The sequence below is a fragment of the Hyperolius riggenbachi genome, chromosome 5 (assembly GCF_040937935.1).
Source record: "Hyperolius riggenbachi isolate aHypRig1 chromosome 5, aHypRig1.pri, whole genome shotgun sequence".
NCBI lineage: Eukaryota > Metazoa > Chordata > Amphibia > Anura > Hyperoliidae > Hyperolius > Hyperolius riggenbachi.
Genome location: NC_090650.1, coordinates 310,117,903 through 310,138,493, shown reverse-complemented (window position 1 = coordinate 310,138,493; position 20,591 = coordinate 310,117,903). Strand labels below are relative to the sequence as shown.

General features: G+C 42.6%; 1 protein-coding gene across 5 annotated transcripts in view; it reads left to right on the top strand.

Annotated features, from left to right (window-relative positions):
- The window catches only part of PTPRM (protein tyrosine phosphatase receptor type M), a 995,286-nt gene extending 982,110 nt beyond the window's left edge, over nt 1-13,176 (top strand). For 3 of the 5 annotated variants that reach the window (XM_068237197.1, XM_068237198.1, XM_068237195.1), the window contains one exon: nt 12,559-13,176. In XM_068237197.1, the coding sequence (XP_068093298.1) occupies nt 12,559-12,612 (54 nt within the window). In that variant the 3' untranslated portion in view covers nt 12,613-13,176. The remainder of the gene's footprint in view (nt 1-12,558) is intronic. The other 2 variants (XM_068237200.1, XM_068237199.1) reach the window with 1 other exon arrangement.
- The last annotated feature ends 7,415 nt before the right edge of the window (nt 13,177-20,591 follow it).

Genomic DNA, 20,591 nt, shown 5'->3' with positions numbered 1-20,591 from the left:
ATGCAACCACAAACAGTACCTAATGGGTTCATGCCAAAAAGGCATCAGCAAACAGATGATTTTACACTTATCAGATAGTCATGCTCAGTGTCTAAAATACATACATGTTTTCCCGAAAATAAGACACTGTCTTATATTAATTTTTCTTTCAAAATATGTGCTAGGGCTTATTTTCAGGGAGGTCTTATATTTTATGGGGGTCGCCAGATCCCCCTTTAGTATTTAGCCAGATTCCCCCTGTATATTGCTAGAGTTCCCCTGTGTATAGGCAGATTCCTCCTGTATATAGGCAGATTAACCCTGTATATAGCCAGAGTTCCCCTGTATATAGGCAGAGTTCTCCTGTATATATAGACAGATTCCCACTGTATATAGTCAGATTCCCCCTGTATATAGTCAGATTCCATCCCTTCCCCACCCGCCCACCCGTTTGCTTTACCTGTCCTGTGCCTATCTCCTGGCTTCTTCCTTAAGACAGTCAGATCTCCTGAGGTGTATGTCCGGCATAATTCAAACCGCAGATCAGCGGTGAAGGCAGCTAATGTATAGTAAGCAATGCCGTATACAGGAAGTGATCTTTGTTTACTTCCTGTACAGGGCGGTGCTATTACAGGGCTACATGAGCAGCCTTTCACCGCTGATCTGTGGTTTGAATTATGCCGGGCATAAACCGCAGGGAATCTGACTTTCTTAAGGAGGAGGCTAGGAGCTGGGCACAGGACAGGTAAAGCAAGCAAGCGGGCAAGTGTGGGGCTGTGGTGACTGAAGGGAGCAGGACCCCAGCGACGCTGTGTCCCCGTCTGGCTCACTGTCACTAGGACTTATTTTAGGGGAATACCTTATATTTCGAGTATACTCAAAATATATGCTAGGGCTTATTTCAAGGGGAGGTCTTACTTCAGGGAAACACGGCATGCCTAACCTTCTAACCTTAATTGCAAGTGTCCGCTATTTGTATTTACAGTTTTCAAAGCATTTTTACTCAAAAACAAGAGCCAAACTAAACTTGTGAGCACTGCAATATGTGCCACTATTTTCTTTGAATACAGTCTGCAAAGTGGACGGCCCCGGCAACTGCTTTTTCCTACATTAGCCACGCCCATTCTTTAGCCAATTATATAAACTTCTCTCAGAAGTATTTATTAACTGTATATCGGCTGATCAGTAAGCTCCTCTAGTGAATCGGTTTTCTTCATGCAAAAGGATGAAGAATTTTAAAGGGAACCTGCAATAAGAGGAATACTGAATCTTCCATCTTCATTCTCTACTAATCAATGCCAGTTGCCTGACTTCTGTGCTAATGCTCTGCTTCTAATGCTACAAGTCACTGGCCCAGAATAAACATGCAGGTCAAATGCTTTGACTCTGGTCTGAATCCACTGGCTGCATGCTTGTTGCAAGTTTGTGATTGAAAAACAACTAAAGCCAAAAGAGAACACAGGGACACACCAAGAGCCCAATATAGTGTAGTATGTATGGATACAATGAGGAGGTGATAAAAAGTAAGTACAGGACTCACAAACCACGGTTACCATTGAGGCAACCACTGTAACAGCAGGTGGGGAGATTAAGCCTGTCCCCACTCAGGGATAAGAAGTCGCTCTCTGTAGATAGGAAGAAACGTATAACGTTTGCCGCCCTTCCACCAGGGTGGATAGAAGATTAATGCAAGTGAACAGAGGCGCCAAAAGAATAAAACAATATGATAAAACTTTTAAAACATGAAAGTGGCTGTGGCTCTGTGAGAGGCGCTTAATGCAGACCTGGACTACCATTGCTATATGCTCCCTTTTTAATTGCCTGAGGAAGTGTGGATATGCCCATGAAACGTGTTGTGAAATCTTGGAGTATATAAATAAATTCGTATTGTATTATACCTTGAAACTTATTGGTTTCTGAGTGTCCTTTGGAGTGGTTATAATTCCACCACAGCCACTTCCATGTTTTAAAAGTTTTATCATATTGTTTTATTCTTTTGAAACCTCTGTTCACTTGCATTAATTAACTAAAGTCAAAAGTTCAGCATGACAGAATGACAACCAGCATTGTTCATAAGGGAATGGAGATTGCAGCCTCTATATTTTTTTCACTTCTGGTTCCTTTAAATCTTTCTAATGGTGTCCATACATGGTATAATTTTTTCATTCTTTTTTTATTAGATAATTTTGTTTGATTATTTAGTTAGAGCGGATATAAAGATTTTTCCAACATGTCCGATTGGATTTTGTATAGAAAAAAACGGGATAATCATTTGTTTTCTTGATCGAAAAAAAAGATTATTTTTGACTTTCGTTCAATTCTATTGTTTTGGTCAAATAAACGGGAACATCAAATGTTTTTATTGTACCATGTATGGGCACCATTAGACAGTGGCAGAATTGTATCTAGCCAAACAGTGGACATATCCATCTTTCAAGCAGACATACACTAATAGATGTGGTAAATGGTCAGTATCTACCCGATATTAGTTGTTTCTCCAATTGCTATTTTGCTTGATATTAGACCAGATCTCCATCTGATAAAACTGACTTGAGTGAACAGCTTGCTGAAATTCTTTCAACAGATAGAAGGCTTGTAAATCACTCTGAGAACGTTGGCTCAGCACACAACATGGAAAACACATAAGGAACTATAAACAATGACAACGTTGTATTATGGGCAGCGTAAACAGTAATGTGATACAGAAATGATGTATTCTGGGCACCCAAACAGAAACCTAATAATATTGTGGAGAGAGAGACGGGCATTAGATGCCAGCTAAAGGATACTGGGTTTACCGGATTTTGTATTTCATGCCCAAGCGTGCTCTCAGAGGCAGTCAGTGCATGTGTTGAGAGAAGAGAAAATGAGGCACTGTTTGTTGCAAAATGAAAAATACCTTTAATCCACGGTGAGGCGACACAACAGGGTACACAGTGGGGGTGAGGCACAGTGGGGGTGAGGCACAGTGGGGGTGAGGCATCCCTCATCCCCACTGTGTACCCTGATGTGTCGCTTCACCGTGGATTAAAAGTATTTTTCATTTTGCAACAAACAGTGCCTCATTTTCTCTTCTCTCAACCCAAACAGAAACCTGATGCAGAAATGATACATCTGTGTCATAAGCAAAGGAAGTCAGTTCTAGTAATCAGGTAGAGTGGACATTCAGCAGCTTAAAGTGGACCTGAACTCTTGCACTGGACAAAAGGAAAACCTAGAGAAATGCACCCTGTATGTATTTAGAAAGATTAGCCTGTGTAATTCCCCCTCATTTGTGTCCAATCACAGGTTGTATTTTGATCTTCCCCTGTGTCACATGACTGCCTATGACAGATAATCAGATAAGCCCACTTGAAAGCACAGGCTGTAAACAATATGTCTGCTTCCATGAATCAGGAAGTAGAAACTGTGCAGATTTATTTTAGGATGTGTATAAGCTGTAACAAAGAAATGTTTTTTTTTAAAGATTATTATGCTGTTGTGTATCTTTTAGAATAGAAAGGAAGTTCTGAGTCCAGGTCTGCTTTAAACACAGCAATGAAGTTACCCTTCTAGATATGTTATCCGTTATTCAAAATCAGGCTTTCAGATACAAGCCATGCACAACGTCTCTACTAACACCTTTCTTTTGTCCCACACCTTAAACTTTGTCTATTTGTGCTTTGCTGACACTGTACCCCCCTGTGCCCTTATTTCTATGCATGACAAAGGATTATCATACACTAAAAGTAGATTTGTGTCATGACACCTTTTGCCGAGATTTGTACTGAGTACAGAATTTCCTCACACATTATCCTGCAGGTGGATAGACTACCTGTATATTAGACCTGGGGAGCCTTGGCCAACCTTCATATTTTCTTGTTTATTTCTGGGTAAATGATGCTTTGTACTGGAGAGATTTACCCCTGTATCAAGTACTAAATTACAGGCTACTATGTGAAAATACAACTAGGAGTCCCAACTATTTTTGTATATTCATCTATGATGTGGTGATCACCTCAAGAGCATCCAGTAATGTCCAGAGGATTTGATATTAGATGCAAAGAGTTGACATGTTAGTGATATTTGCTGAACAGAAGTATTGCTTTTGTAGTGTATTCTGTATTGTCCCTAGTTTTTTTAAGCCTGATAAATTCTGCTATAAGTGCCTGTAAAACAACCTGTGTATTTTTGTTCTTAGCTGTCAAATCTGTTAAATTCCCAAACAACATGGAGGTGCAACCAGAGAGCTATAGTTGTTGTGTGATCATTATCATGTTACCTTCACATTACTTTACCATTACACATTTACTTTAAAGATGGCTTTGGATCCAAGGTGCCAAATTAGGAATATTTTTTATAGCACGGTTATTCATAGACACTTCATAATTTATAGGATGTAGATATTACATAATAATTAATTTACTACTTTCCTGTTTTTTCTGCCTATGAAAACTTGAGGGTCTTCCTGCTCTGTGGCTACCAAGCAAATTCTCTGCAGTGGTCCTTGGACTGCCTGATTGTAGCACAATACCTTCTTGCAGGGGCATAACTACAAATCATGGGGGCCCCCCCAGAAAAACTTTGATTGGGACCCCAATTTCCCTTGCCTATGCACTGGTGACCCTCAAAGCCTGGGGCCATCTTGCGATGGTCATAAAACATGTGTTGACATCATAATCTTTACACCTTTAGTTAGTATGGCCACAAAATCACCTGATCTCAAGGATGGAGACCTTTATTGGAGGGAGTGAAGTAGTATTTGGGGCCACCTTACAGCTCTGGGCCCCCTGTAGTCACAGGGGCTTCTCCCCTCTACTTACATCCCTGCTTTCTTGTATGGGAGAATAGGGGCAGGATTTTTACTTGTAGGGCTTTTACTTAAAGGGATACTGTAGGGGGTCGGGGGAAAATGAGCTGAACTTACCCGGGGCTTCTAATGGTCCCCCGCAGACATCCTGTGCCCGCGCAGCCACTCACCTATGCTCCGGCCCCGCCTCCAGTTCACTTCTGGAATTTCTGACTTTAAAGTCAGAAAATCACTGCGCCTGCGTTACCGTGTCCTCGCTCCCGCTGATGTCACCAGGAGCGTACAGCGCAGGCACAGACCATACTGGGCCTGCGCCGTGCGCTCTTGATGACATCAGCGGGATCGAGGACATGGCAACGCAGGGGCAGTGGTTTTCTGACTTTAAAGTCAGAAATTCCAGAAGTGAACTGGAGGCGGGGCCGGAGCATCAGTGAGCGGCTGTGCATACACAGGATGTCTGCGGGGGACCGTTAGAAGCCCCGGGTAAGTTCAACTCATTTTCCCCCGACCCCCCTACAGTATCCCTTTAAAGTTCAGAGAAAGAGATGAGGCCCTAATGCTGCCAATGTCTTCACTGTTCACTATCACAATAATTTAGCTCCAATAAGGCTACACAGTGTAGATGGATGCTGTAATGGTCAGAGGCTTTGCTAGATGGCAGCTTACAGCAGTGTTCTTATCAAGATATTTATGCCACTGGAAACAGCAGTATCTGTCAGTGACACACGAGAGGGACAAGCAGCAAGGTGCTGACCCATGCCTGCACAGTTATCTTGAGATAAAGGCATACTTTCTGCAAGAGGGTAACTATACAATGGTCATCCACAGCCAATGTTCACCACCAAAGACAGTCTTGATGAAGAATGTTAATTATTATAATTAGAGATAGTAATAACTCTACGTTGCTGAAAATTTCTCATGAACTGTTAGCTCTCCTGAAATCTCTCTCTCCCACCAGCAGCTCAAAAACCTCACAAACATTTAAATCCCATTCACATTTGCTTACTCTCTCCCTCCTACTTTTACTTGCTGCTGGTGATATATCGCCTAACCCTGGGCCACAGCCTGCTGCCAGACAAGCATCCCCTGCTGACCCGCTTCACAGCTCTCTGTCCACAAACAACTTCAACACCCATCCTCGCCCCAACCTCATTTCCATCCATCCCACTCACAAGCACATGCTCCCCCTACCCTGCGGTCTCTGGAATGCCAGATCCGTCCGCAATAAACTTACAGAGGTCCACAACCTCTTCCTCTCCAAATCCCTCACCATCCTCGCACTCACTGAGACATGGCTCACCCCCTCTGACTCTGCCGCAGAGGTTTCCCTCTCATACGGGGGGCTTCACCTCAGTCACACCCCCAGACCAGACAACAGGACCGGGGGAGGGGTGGGTCTGCTCCTCTCCCCATCCTGCACATTCCGTGTCCTCACTCCACCTTCCTCCCTACAATTCACATCATTTGAGGCCCACACTATCCGCCTCTACAATCCCCTCCCAGCCATTGTTGCAGTCTTATACCGCCCTCCGGGCTCCACACGACAATTTCTCGACAACCTTGCCTCCTGGCTCCCACACATCCTCTCCTCTGACCTCCCCACCATCATCCTCGGGGATTTCAATATACCCATCAATAAACCCAAGAACTCTGTTGTGACCCGGCTACTCACCATAGCCAACTCACATGGCCTAGTACAACACACCAACGCCCCCACTCACACTGCACGTCACACTCTCGACCTTATATTCACTAAATCCACCACCATTGCAGACCTCGACATCGCACCATTTCCACCCTCAGACCATTACCTTCTCGCCTTCAACCTCCTCACGGAAGGCACCTCCAAACTACCCGCCCACCCACCTGGTCGATGGCAGCGAGACCTACGCAAGCTCAACCCTGGCATCCTTGCTGACTCCCTCCATGGCCTATCCTCCACTCTCCCCACCCTAACCTATCCTAATCTTGCTGCAGCTCAGTATCACCAAATTCTCTCATCAGCCCTAGAGAAAGCTGCTCCACCAATATTCCGCCGCAACCGACCCCCTAACCCCCAGCCCTGGAGCACTACCCATACTCGCAACCTCCAGAGGGAAACACGCGCCACTGAACGAAAATGGCGGAAAACTCGACTAAACCAGGATTTCCTACAGTACAAGACTAACCTGCAGCAGTTCCACACTGCCCTTGCTCATGCGAAGCAGGAATACTTTACCAAGCTCATCGGAGCACAAGCTTCCAATCCCCGGCGTCTTTTTAGCACCTTCAACTCCCTGCTTAAACCCACCCCCCCACCTTCTGTTTCCTCCCTCTCTGCCACAGATTTAGCCACCCACTTCACCAACAAAATAGTCTCCATCCGTCAGGAAATATCCAATCTTCAATCTTCACCTCCCACCTGCTCACAACCTACTCCTTCTCCACCCTATCCTCCCCTCACCTCCTTCACTCCTACTACCACTGAGGAGGTCAACCATCTACTGCAGACTTCCCATACCACTACCTCCCCCCTTGACCCTATCCCTTCTGATCTACTTCAGCCTCACTTCACGGATCTGGCCCCAGTCCTCACTACCATGTTTAACCTCTCCCTATCCACAGGCACCTTCCCCTCAGACTTCAAGCAGGCCACTGTACTGCCTCTGCTCAAGAAACCCTCCCTCGACCCCTCGCTACCCTCCAACTACCGCCCGATCTCCCTCCTCCCCTTCGCCTCAAAACTCCTTGAGCGTCTGGTTCACAAACGCCTGACCCAGTACCTCGATGCCAACTCACTACTAGACCCACTGCAATCTGGATTTCGGCCTGCCCACTCAACCGAAACGGCTCTCACCAAAGTGGTCAATGACCTTGCCTTAGCTAAAGCTGAAGATAAATACACCATTCTCCTCCTCCTTGACCTTTCAGCAGCTTTTGATACAGTAGATCATCCCCTACTCCTCCAGTCCCTCCAATCCATGGGCATTCACGATCTCGCCCTGACCTGGCTTTCATCCTACCTCTCCAACCGCTCCTTCACGACCTCCTTCAATGAGTCCTCGTCCACCCCCAACCACCTCTCAGTGGGAGTCCCCCAAGGCTCGGTCCTTGGCCCCCTACTGTTCTCCCTATACACATCCTCCATTGGCAAGGTTATCTCCTCCATGGGTTTTAACTATCATCTGTATGCAGATGACACCCAAATCTATCTCCACACCCCTGACATATCCACCACTACCATGGACAAGGTCTCCTCCTGCCTATCTGCCATCTCCTCCTGGATGTCCGCTAGGTTCCTAAAACTAAATCTAGACAAAACGGAATTTATGATCTTCCCACCCCGGTCATCCCTGGACCTCCCAGATGTGCAGGTCACTGTTAACCACACTACTATTCACCCTACCTCTCAAGCCCGCTGTCTGGGTGTCACCCTGGACTCCGCACTCTCCTTCACTCCCCACATCCAAAACCTCACAAAGTCCTGCAACTTCCACCTTCGTAACATCTGTAAGATTCGCCCTTTCCTGACCCCTGCCACCACCAAACTCCTCATCCATGCCCTCATAATTTCCCGCCTCGACTACTGCAATGCCCTTCTGTCTGGACTCCCTAAGACCCGAATAGCCCCACTGCAGTCCATCATGAATGCGGCTGCCAGAATTATCCACTCCTCCCATCGCTCCACCAGGGCGGCTCCCCTCCGTGAATCCCTCCACTGGCTTCCTATCCAGTCCAGAATCAGATTCAAGATATTGTGTCTGCTCTACAAATCCATCCACAAAACCTGTCCAACCTACATTTCTGATCTTACTCAGAGATACACACCAAGCCACTCACTCCGCTCCTCCAATGAACTTCGCCTGACCGTCCCCCGCATCACCCAGTCCCATGCACGCCTCCAAGACTTCTCAAGAGCCGCTCCGACACTATGGAACTCCCTACCTCCACCCATTAGGGCAGCCCCCTCCTTCAACACCTTCAAGAAGGCCCTCAAAACTCACCTTTTCACTCTTGCCTACCACCCCTCACAATTGCTCTAAACCCACAGCCGAACTCTGGTCCCCTACCTCTCGTGTCCCTACCTCTCCCTCTAGATTGTAAGCCTTTGGGCAGGGTCCTCACTCCTTTTGTGTCCTACCTGATCATGCACCTCTATTACTGTGCACCCATGCTATGCATTTGAGTGAACCTAACTTGCCTAATCTCCACGCTCCCATCCAGTGACTAAGCATTACCTTGTACTCATACTGTGCTGTGTGATCTGGTTTTCTTGTATTCCTGTATTGTCATATTGCTGTTTGTCACCCCTAAATATTGTCTGTAACCTAAATTAATGTCCAGCGCTGCGTAATATGTTGGCGCTTTATAAATACAACAAATAAATAAATAAATAAATTTATGCAATTTTTTTTTTTTGTAAATGTATTCGGCTTAAAATGGACCAATAAAATGAAGCAGCTGCAATTCTAAACTGCACACAAAAGCAACTCAGAATTAGCCTAAATATGCCCACTTAATATTTATGTTACATGGTGCAGCGCGAGGCCGGTGGTGATCAAAGTGTTGAACTTCTAGCGGCAGTCATATTTCTCCTTATCAGAGAATATAGTTCCTATTTTATTTCCCTATTGTTTGTATAATAAAGTGGATTCTGTGTAAAAAAAAGGGATTCTACTAAAGTAAACTGTAGTGGAGCATGGGACAGATTGCATTTTTTTTATTCTGTTTTCCCAGCAAGATGAGAATCAGAACACAGAACAGTTTCCACGTGAGGGAATAACATGAAACTCAAATGGCTGGGTGTGTCAGGGAAACAAAACATTACTGTGTATGCTAACTGTAAGGAAATGCAACAGTTATTTTGTAACCTAAATACTCTAGACAACCAGGAAAAGGACAACTCACACACAAGTTACCAAATAAACTTTAAACAAGCTAGAATTTGTGAGTGTGACACTTGCTATTGCATAGCCCATATACATTAAAAAAAAGATGGAAGTATTTATTTTCCCTAAGCTTTATTTGTATGAGAAGGGACGGATTTCTTCAACTACTCCTTCCAGCTACCAGGAATATTCTACACTATTACAGGATGCAGAATGACTGCAGGTCCTATCTGTGCACCAATGAAATGTGTCCTCTATATAGTACGGGCATATAAACTTTCAGACAATTAGAGTCATGCAATGCTGCACCCACTAATAAAGTGGAGGAAAAAAGTAAATAAAAAGAAGTTCCCTCCCCTTAACTCAGATCCATGCAACAATGTTGCTGGCGGCAACAGATAAATAGATGGGGTTTTGTGGAGTCAAATGTGTAGTACTGGAGTCAAATGTTTCATTTTGTGCATTGTTAAAAACTGTTAGGCTGGACTCACAGTGGTCTGTTGCATAATGCATGTGTTACAATGAGTGTGAACTGCAGTGGAGACTGGACATAGACTTTAAGATAAAGCCTGCATGTAGCGAGCTAGTATAACATGATCCTATACAACACAGTACTGTGAACAGGCCCATAGAACTGAGTTGACAACTGAGCACTGTGAACTAGCCCTTTCATATTTTAGTTTATGTTTCCTGCATTTGAACCACATTATGCCCAGTATAATCACCTAAAACACATAGGCCCATATGCGATTCATTTTTTCTCCTGAGTTTTCTCCTAGGAGATAATTTTTCATCTTCCATTTAAAATAACTTTTTAGCACTTTGAAATGGAAAAAGTACCAGAAAGTTGATGAAAAAATACTGTCAAAATTATTTTGAGTATTTTCTGGCTTGCTGGTGGTGTAAAAGGCAATTTATTTATACATTGTGCAAATGATCTCCTAGGAGAAAACTCAGCAGAAAAAGTGAATTGCATATGGCCCCTAGGGTCCGATCCAATTCACTTTTTCTCCTAAGTTTTCTCCTAGGAGATCATTTTTCCTCTAATGTTTAAAATAACTTTTAAGCACTCTGCAAATGAAAAAGTACTAAAAAGTAGGTGAAAAGGTACTGTCAAAATTATTATTTGCTTGCTTGCTGGTAGCTTAAAAGGCATTTTATTGATAAGGTGTAAAAATATCACTTAGGAGGAAAAAAAATTCCATGGGCCTGATTCACAAAGCGGTGCTAACAGTTAGCACCCTGGTGAAAAGCCCTTTATCACGCCTAAACTCAGTTTAGGCATGATAAGTTTAGGTGTGATAAGTTTAGGTGTGATAAGTTTAGGCATGATAAGTTTAGGTGTGATAAGTTTAGGTGTGATAAGTTTAGGCATGATAAGTTTAGGTGTGATAAGTTTAGGTGTGATAAGTTTAGGCATGATAAGTTTAGGTGTGATAAGTTTAGGCATGATAAGTTTAGGTGCGATAAGTTTAGGCATGATAAGTTTAGGTGTGATAAGTTTAGGCATGATAAGTTTAAGCGCCAACTGCGTTAGCACCGCACTGAACAGCTGATCAAAAGTTTTACGCTAGCAAAGACTGGTGCACTTTGTATAAAGTTTAATGGCGCTGCTTTGCGTGCAGGACTTTGCAAGCGATCTAAACTTATCTAAACTTAGCATGCCTAAACTTATCACACCTAAACTTATCACACCTAAACTTATCACGCCTAAACTGGCTTTTCACCAGCATGGTGCAATGGTTATCATGCCTAAAATCTTTTAGGCATGCTAACTGGGTTAGCACCGCTTTGTGAATCGAGCCCCATGACTGCTGTGGCAGAGTTGGGGTAATATGTAGCTGCCATCTTCAGGTCCGTGAACAATGATCCGAGGAGAGGTGCTAGGGCATCCGAGACAGATTGCATGTCTAGGTTGTGATAGTTTATGTGCAGATGTGAGAAAGAGAAGTTTAATAAGTTATGGCCAGAAAGAGGGAGTGAAGCATTAGTAAAACCAGTGATAAAACATATGAGTGAATTTGAGATCAAGCTTGTGGCCATCAGTGTGAGTTGGGGCGGTAGACCACTTAGACAGGCCATAGGGGGAGGTGAGTGAGAGAAATTTGATGACAGCAGAATTGTAGATGTCAACAGGAACGTTACAATCATTAATGATAATAGGGATTTCAGAAGACATGAACTGGAGGACCCATGCTGAGAAATGATTTAAGGAAACAGAAGCAGGGCCAGAAAGCGGTATAGTCAGATTGCATGGGCTTTGAAGAATGAGAGAGAGAGAGAGAAAAGGAATAGGAGTGAGTGGATTAAAGGAGCATCTATCAGAAATTTTACTTCTAAGCACCAGCAATAACCTCATCCAGCTGTAGCTTTCAGTGGACTGACCAAGCAAGCAAATATACAGTACAAGCACATATAGGGCTCGATTCACAAAGCGGTGCTAACTCAGTTAGGGACTTTAGGCGTGATAACCATTGCACCATGCTGGTGAAAAGCCAGTTTAGGCGTGTTAAGTTTAGGTGTGATAAGTTTAGGCATGATAAGTTTAGATAAGTTTAGATCGCGCGCAAAGTCCCGCACGCAAAGCAGCGCCATTAAACTCTATGCGAAGTGCACCAGACTTTTCTAGCGCAAAACTTTTGATCAGCTGTGCACTGCGGTGCTAACCCAGTTGGTGCTTAAACTTATCACCCCTAAACTTATCATGCCTAAACTTATCATGCCTAAACTTATCACACCTAAACTTATCATGCCTAAACTGAGTTTAGGCGTGATAAAGGGCATTTCACCAGCGTGCTAACTGTTAGCACCGCTTTGTGAATCAGGCCCATATAATTACATTAATAGATGTGTACAGAACTTACTCATCTGCTGCCAACCACTAGACTGCTCTGTTCATATCTCTATTCTCTTTCATTTCAGGATCAGTACAAATTCTGCTATGAAGTGGCACTGGAATATTTAAATTCTTTGTGATGGTTTTTAAATGACAATAGCAGAAAAATAAACAAAGAAAAACTTTCACCTCCATCTCAACATGAACAATGGATATTGTTCAGTGCTATTTGTGTATATACAACCAAGACTTCAGTGTTCTGCTTATTTTGCTTTCTTATAATTGGCTCTTTTGAGGAGCTGGAAAAAAAAAGTTATCTGGGAGCTGCCTGCACTGCCTTTATCCCCACTGTCTCGCTGTTTCTGGACAGACGCACCTGGTCGTTCAAGGATCTCTTATTCACAACAACCAAGTTGCCTGAATGGAGCAGCAGATTTTGGCAAATGAACGAGCACAACTACATTCTCATGAAGGATCTTTTGTTTATTTTTATTTTTTACTTTGTTATTGTCTTAACTACAAGTGTTAATTTTTATTTTATTTTTTTGTTCTATGGAAAATGCAGTTGAGCACTCTGATGACATATTTTTGTTATATTTGTATTCCGATGTGTTTGAGAAAATAAAAACATGTATTTATCTGTTTTAAACTGCATTTAACAGGCCACCTTTTGTTGAATTATAATGACTTTATTTGTATAATTTGAAAAGAATAAATGACTTTGCAAAAAAAGAACAGGATAATAAAAAAAATTACCCAAACCTTCTTTTGTGTTTATGTAGTAAATATTTACTAAAACCTGAAATAATTTATGCTGTCCTTAAAATTCTAACTGTTCATCTATAGATCTATCTATCTATCTATCTATTCCGATCTCTCTAGGCAGACACTTTTCTTAAGGTGCGTACACACGCACTACGGAAGCCAACGACGGGTCCGTCAGACCCTCCCGCTGGGCGGACTTTCAGCCGACAGTAGTGCGTGTGTACGCACTGTCGGCGGACTGATAAGGCTATTCAGGAACAGCCTTATCAGTCTGCCGACAGTGCGTACACACGCACTACTGTCGGCTGAACGTCCGCCCAGCGGGAGGGTCTGACGGACCAGTCATTGGCTTCAATAGTGCGTGTGTATGCCCCTGTAGTTTTAAGGTTTTATGCATTAGGGTATAATAAAAAAAAAATCATCTGGCCCTTAGCAGGTTGGAAAATTATTTAAATCTAACCTGTAAAACACACAGCAAATTCCACTGTGTTTAAAATTAAGTGCATCCAGTGATTCAAAAACTTGTGGAACACCTTTTAGCAGAAATAACTTTAGGAAATCAATTTGTGTATGATGTTATCACATTGTTATGGAGGCTGATAGAGAGGAGGTGAGGTTAGGCGGTCTGGATCTGTGGGCTAGGTTTCTGCATGAAGCCATTTCTAATGTTGTTGATTTTGTCATTGAAGAACGAGGCAAAGTCTTCAGCTGAGATAGGGGAGTGGGTGGTGAGGGGTGGAGGCTGAAGAAGGAAATTGAAGGTATAAAAAAGCAGTCTGGGTTTGCAGAACAGGAATTTACTCATCTGAATCATTTTTACACCAGCATACTTAAGTTACTTGGGAGCAGCTCTTCAGTAGTTGGATTTCCTTGGTGAGCCATGGTTGATGATAGGCCCTGTGGTGATGAAATAGGCAGCAGAGGTGAAGGCAGAAGCTAGTGCATTGTGGTAAGTATGCAGCTGGTAGATCAGGGTCACAGAAGGAGGATAAAATAAGAAGGGGATGTAGAGAGGCTGAAAGAGTCTGGAGGTTAAGGTTTTTGATATTTCTGCGCATGTGCATTGGTAGGGGCATAGGGTTTGCAGATGGGTTAGATGGAAGAAGATTGTATTTCAGTAAGTTGTCAGAGAGGAGGAATGGAGGGGGGGGGGAATTTATGAACTTAGATAGGAAAGAGCAGCATTAGAAAAACAGATCCAGTATGTGGCCATAAACATGAGTTGCAGTAGAGGATCATTGTTTGACCACGGGAGATGGTGAGAGACAGAAACCTTGCTGCTCAAGGCCATAGGGCGACCGAACTTCTTACCATAGGGTCCACATTTCCAGAAGAACAGTTGTTGTGGCTGCACTTGTTATGTGTGGGGGGCAGGGTGGCCACACTTGTTATAAAACCCCTGGCAGATGGGTCCTCTGGTCATACATAGGAGGAGGGGGACCATAGAGGATACCAATAAAAGTTTTGCCAGGGGCCCCATAATTTGTAGTCATACCACTATGATACCCATATGTTTTCTTCCTGTCCTTTATTTTGTCTCCTTTCCTGCTGCGGTGAGTATAGACTTTTCTCTTCCTTCAAAAAATTGTATGTCTACGCAGAGTGTGACATTCAGATTGAAGCTCATGTGCCAGGATGCTTTTTTGCCAAATTTTGTATGGTAACACAATAATATAATAATATCCATAACATGTGAACCAAAGTGTACAATTCCATTGCTTTGGCTAGCCACCACCGGCTGAGTTCCACAGCCAATAGTTACACAATCAGGCACTGAAGCGGAAAAAAAAATTATGATATAATGAATTGCTTGTGTAGTACGGATAATTACTAGGACATTAGTAGCAAAGAAAATATTCTCATATTTTGATTTTCAGTTACATAGATTTTTTTTATAACATTGCATCATTCTCTAATATTTGCAGTTTACACACTACTCAGCATTCTAAATGATTTTACAGAGCAGGCTAGTGAACTTTTAAATCCCTTCTCTGCAGAGAAAAAGAAAATACAATGACTAACAGTTGCGATGACAAGCTTCAGAAGACAGTGCTCTCTGCGACTTTGAAAGCCGCAGAGCTCAATGGCTCATTTGCATAGATAACAACTGGAGTTTCTTAACTCTTCCTGTACTGGAAACAATATAATGCTAGGTACACACTATGAGATTTTCTGGCAGATTTGCTGCAAGATCGATTATTTCCAAAATGTCCGATCTGATTGCCTATTGATTTCCGATCATTTTCCAATTGCAGTGAATGGAAAATATTCGGAAATCAATCGGAAAATGCTCAGAAATTGGCAATCAGATCGGACATGTTGGAAATAATCGATCTTACAGTAAATCTGCCAAAAAAATCTCATAGTGTGTAGCTAGCATTAGACTTATGTCACTGCTCCTAATGTTTTATTTCTTAGCTGTACTACACATACAAATCACTGTATTATAATGTTTTTCTGCTTAAGTGTCTCTTTAAAGCTGCAGTCATTGATGTTCACTGTCACCATCATTCCAAAGAAATTAATCAAAATAGCTTACCCAATATTACCAAATCAAGGCTGGTTGCAAACTGAAATAGAATGGTTATTAAAAAATAGTTTGTGTGCCAGGTAGTGTGTGTGTGTTACACCCCATTTTTAGAAAGCTTTGGTTTTCCTTTACCTATCATGATCATGATATATTTCAATATGATTTGTAACGTTATAATAGGATAGTATATTTTAGAAAAGCTCATACAGTGAATTCTTTTCAAAATAAATGCCATTGAAATGACCTGCAGGTATCAGCAGAAGCGGCTGTGCATGCCATTGCCTTGGAACTGCAGCAAATACAACAAAGCTGGTAACAATAGTTTGCATAGTTACCTCATGGCTGGTATCTGAGTCTGTTGAGTAATAACAAAATTATATAGTCAATTACACTTAAATAGATTGAACAAGAAACACACATAAGACAAGCTTTTAGACATGTTTTCCTCCTTCACAGGGTCGCTGTGTATTGATCATGTTACCACTTCACACTTTAACACTGTGCAAAGTGAATCTTGGAATACCAGATTGTGGTTTGATATTATTGAATGTCATGACTTTGTTCTGAATGGAGATATCAAAAAGTATTATTTTATTGTGTTGATTAAAATAATGGTGTGCCTTTTGAATCCTATTTCTTACTGTGTGTGATAGCTGCCTTTTCAAGCTTAGGTCCAATGTCAGACATATGGGCAGCGTGGTGGTGTAGTGGCTAGCCTTGCAGTGCTGGGTCTCTGGTTCGAATCACTATCTGCATGGATTTTATATGTTCGCCCAGTGTCTGCATGGGTTTCCTCCATGCACTCCAGTTTCCTCCCACATCCCAAAAACATACAGATAAGTTAATTGACTTTCCCCTAAATCGGCTCTAGACTACGATACAAAAACTACACAATACATACATAGACATATGTCTGTGGAAGGGATTAGATTGTGAGCCCCTCTGAGGGACAGTTAGTGACAAGACAGTATACTCTGTACATCGCTGTGGAAAATGTCAGTGCTATATAAATACTAAATAATAATATATATAAGAGAAATGTGGCGAGGTTACCTGATAAAATATGGCAAAGCATCAGCCCTTTTAGATAAAAGTGTCGGACTAAGTCTGACATTTTGATTGCTGCCAGCTCCACTATAATTTAAATATTACGTGGCATCCTAATGCACCGTGTGATTATACAACTACGCTGGTGTGTATGCAATGGGCTGAAGCTACAGTGCTTGAGGCGGCACCAGCCCCGCCCCTTCCATCAATTCAGCTCCTTGCTCTAGCGCAATGAGGTAGAGACCCACATGATCACCTTGCCAATTATTTTGGCAAAGGTTAAAGTCAGCTACTTGCCCCTCCCATGAATTGTAGATCCAGGTATGCAGATTGGTAGTCATCTGACACCCATTCTATTCTCTTTTTGGTATGTAAATGGGGGACCTCTTATCATGTGTTCAGAATTCTGTGAGCTGGCAAGAATGGCAATTACTTCCTCTTGCCACCAGTTAGGTTATTGTTATATTTTTTGCCACCAGTCAGGTTATTGCCAAAATGAGCTAGTCTGTCATCCCTCATCCATTGTTAAGCAAGGTTGATAGGCACTCCAATGAGGGTAAATGTTTGCTGAGCTGATATGGTGCTGTAGTCCAGCAGCACCCCAATCAAGAAAAAGCAGAGATCAGCAGCACCACGTAGATGTATTTAAAGCTCTTTATTGCATAAAAGAGATAAGGCCCAGGGACAGCGCCAGACGCTGTTGCGGAGAGAACTCCTTCCTCAAGCTGTATAAGCTCACTCAAAAGGAAAAACAAACACAAATGCATGCATTTATATACCATCCCAATAAGGTCACATGGACCAACCAAACAAGTGTAAACACCAACATCCAATCGCAAAGCAAAGAACAATGAGAGGACCCGATGGGAAACAGGCATGCAAATCACCAGCCGCCAGCCCAGTGAAATTTGAAAAACATCACACCCAAACCGGCCAACAAGCACCCACCAGCCAGAGAGGACCAGACGGGGAACTGCATCACAGTCTGCCTGCTCCTCCCAATCTCCCAGAGGCAACGAGAGCAGCACAGCGTCAAAGAACAACAAAAACGCCGCCACCGTCGGTATCAGAATGACGTCATGATGTCAGACACATTTCTGCATGCCAATGCGGATTTCTGCAACAACAAAAAACAAGGAAATCCACAAAAAACTCGGAAATCCACAAAAAGTGAAATCCTCAAGAGCAAAGCAGAAGCGGAAAATACTAGGGTAATTTATAATGTGCCTTGCCAATGTGTATTGTCATCAAGAAAACAAGTAGAACAATGCAAAAAGCCGTAAAAAACGGAAAAAAAGCCAAACCAGAGTACACTGGCGGGAAACAACATCCCGTCAGCTACCAAGTGATCGAAACCGACAAGCTATGGGGCAGAAAAAGACATGGCCTGTCACAAAGAGGCAGGCCACGAAAACACTGTGATGCAGCTCAAAACCAAACATTAGTCAGCATTGGAATTGGTATTACAACAAATTCAAAAACAATAAAGGAAAATAAATCGCCAAAACAGCAACCCCCAGTGTCCTAATAGTGCAACCCGTAAAGGGGAACACACACAACTGGATTGGGCAGACATCCTATGACCAACCCGGTATGACTTGTGACACATGACCACCCAGGGGCCTAGCCATGAACATAACTCGAATCTAATTAAATGCAGAAAGACAGATCATAGTCACGGTTGAAACCGCCCCCACCCAGGGTACCCAGTCTCCAGATCCAACCTGCCTTACGTCTAAGTAGTTCCTTTTCTCTGTTGCCCCTAAAGTGAATGGGCACACTATCAATGACCTGAACACGAAGCTGTGGGATAGAGTGGCGGAACTGGGTAAAGTGAGCCGAAACAAATTGCAACATATTTTTAGACCTAATAGCAGATTAATGTGAGGAGATCCGTTCCCGCAGCCGTCGTGTTGGTCTCTCCAACATATAACAGCCCGCAAGGTGACCTTTCCGACTACACATTCAGTTATAATTATCTCTCCTCCATCCTCACTATGTTCCCCCACCTCTTCATTCTGATTGACCTTATTTACCCTGACAATCCTTTTTATTCAGACTACACCCATCATCATCTGGACTTCTCTATCCATGCTGGCTGACCATCTCTAACCTAGATGACTTCTCCATCACAGCTTACCTTCTCTCACTACTGCCTCCCGCCATTCTGCCTGACATCCAATAAGTGACACATGATCCCAACATGTATCCATGTGACAGCCTAGTGAACTGGCCATGTGAGGTGTGACGACCTGGCAAAAAATAAAAGGAGAGTTGCCACAGTATATACTGTACATATGTCATGTAAAAATGAGGGCAATCAATGTCAGCATGCTTAACAGCAGAAAGGTGTCTACCATGGACAGTTTTATCTAAGCAGACTTTACCTTTTCTTCAGTGGCCAGTTAGCTAATTTTGTTGCTAAAATGGGTTTCCAATGCAGTGTCCATACACCATCGCCAATTTTAAACCTAGCATTCCTGATGATTTTTCTATTTGTGACCTGATCTTGAGAACAATGGATCACATCAGCAAGCTTTGCAGTGTTCTGGAAGATGCGGGCAAGAATCCAGGCTTTTTTGCCACCTAGTAGCAGACAATTTTAAAATAAATCCATGTCAAATAGATCCCTTATGTTTTTTTTATTTTTCAAAATTAGGAGAACCTTTGTAACCAGGTCGATAGGGATCAATCCAGGATTTAACAAAATGATATGTAACTATCAAATTGGTGCCCATTGGACTTGGGCGGGTTGGAGAGTGTAAAAGGGAAGAGTAAGATTGCAATAGTTGGTAAATAGGTGGTGGGCAAAGAACATTGGTGATGATTGGAGAAGGAATGTATCAACAACGTTAGTAAGCATAAAATGTGGGTGGGTAAAACCAATATTCTATGTCATTTTTGTTTTTTTGTAATACATTAGATATTAAACTAGATCTTTTCATTAACTCTAGCAGGTCCTTTAGATATTTTTTTAAATCGCTCATTTATGGGTTGTTCTTTTTAATACACAAATTACGTGTCTCTGGGCATGTTACAGAGGGATGTGTGCTTATGTGAATTATGTTACAGCAATTTAGTATACAAACATTTGTGTAGTATAGTATAGTGTTTGTATAGGGAGGGTACAAAACGTAAGTATACCATATTATAACTATGTATTTAGTCACTACTTTATTATGGTGAGCTATGGTAATCTGCACTTTATTGTGTGTATATGCACAGTATATGCAATATTGAATGTTAACTCGTTGCATCCAGTTTCAACAAAACCTCACTTCCTGTTCACTTCAACCTGAATAATTGCAAATACCTTTTGAGGGATTTTTGGACCTTTTATAGCCCCTTACACACTCCTAAGAGTTCTGGTTCACCATAAGCTTCCTGGGCAATCTGTAACACTGCTTGAATGCGTTTATCTAATCCTATTTGGTGCTGTGGTTTTTGTTATTGTCTTAGTTAACCATGTTCTTCTTTTAGTATGGTGTGTATTTTCTATTTGAATGAATGAAAGCACTGAATATGCTGCTTTACTGGAGAGAGAGAGAGAGAGTGTGTTTGTGTATGTGTGATTTTAAAGTTTGTTGTTCGTCTTGCCTCCCTACATTTCTTCAGTTCTGCAATACTGGGGGCATATCTGACTACCTATACTCGGAATGGGGTCTACCAGATACTGGGGGCGTATCTGGCAACCTATACTAGGGATGGGGGTTACCTAATACTGTGGGTACATCTGGTTATCTAACCTGGAAAGGGGGGCTGCCTATTAATAGGGGC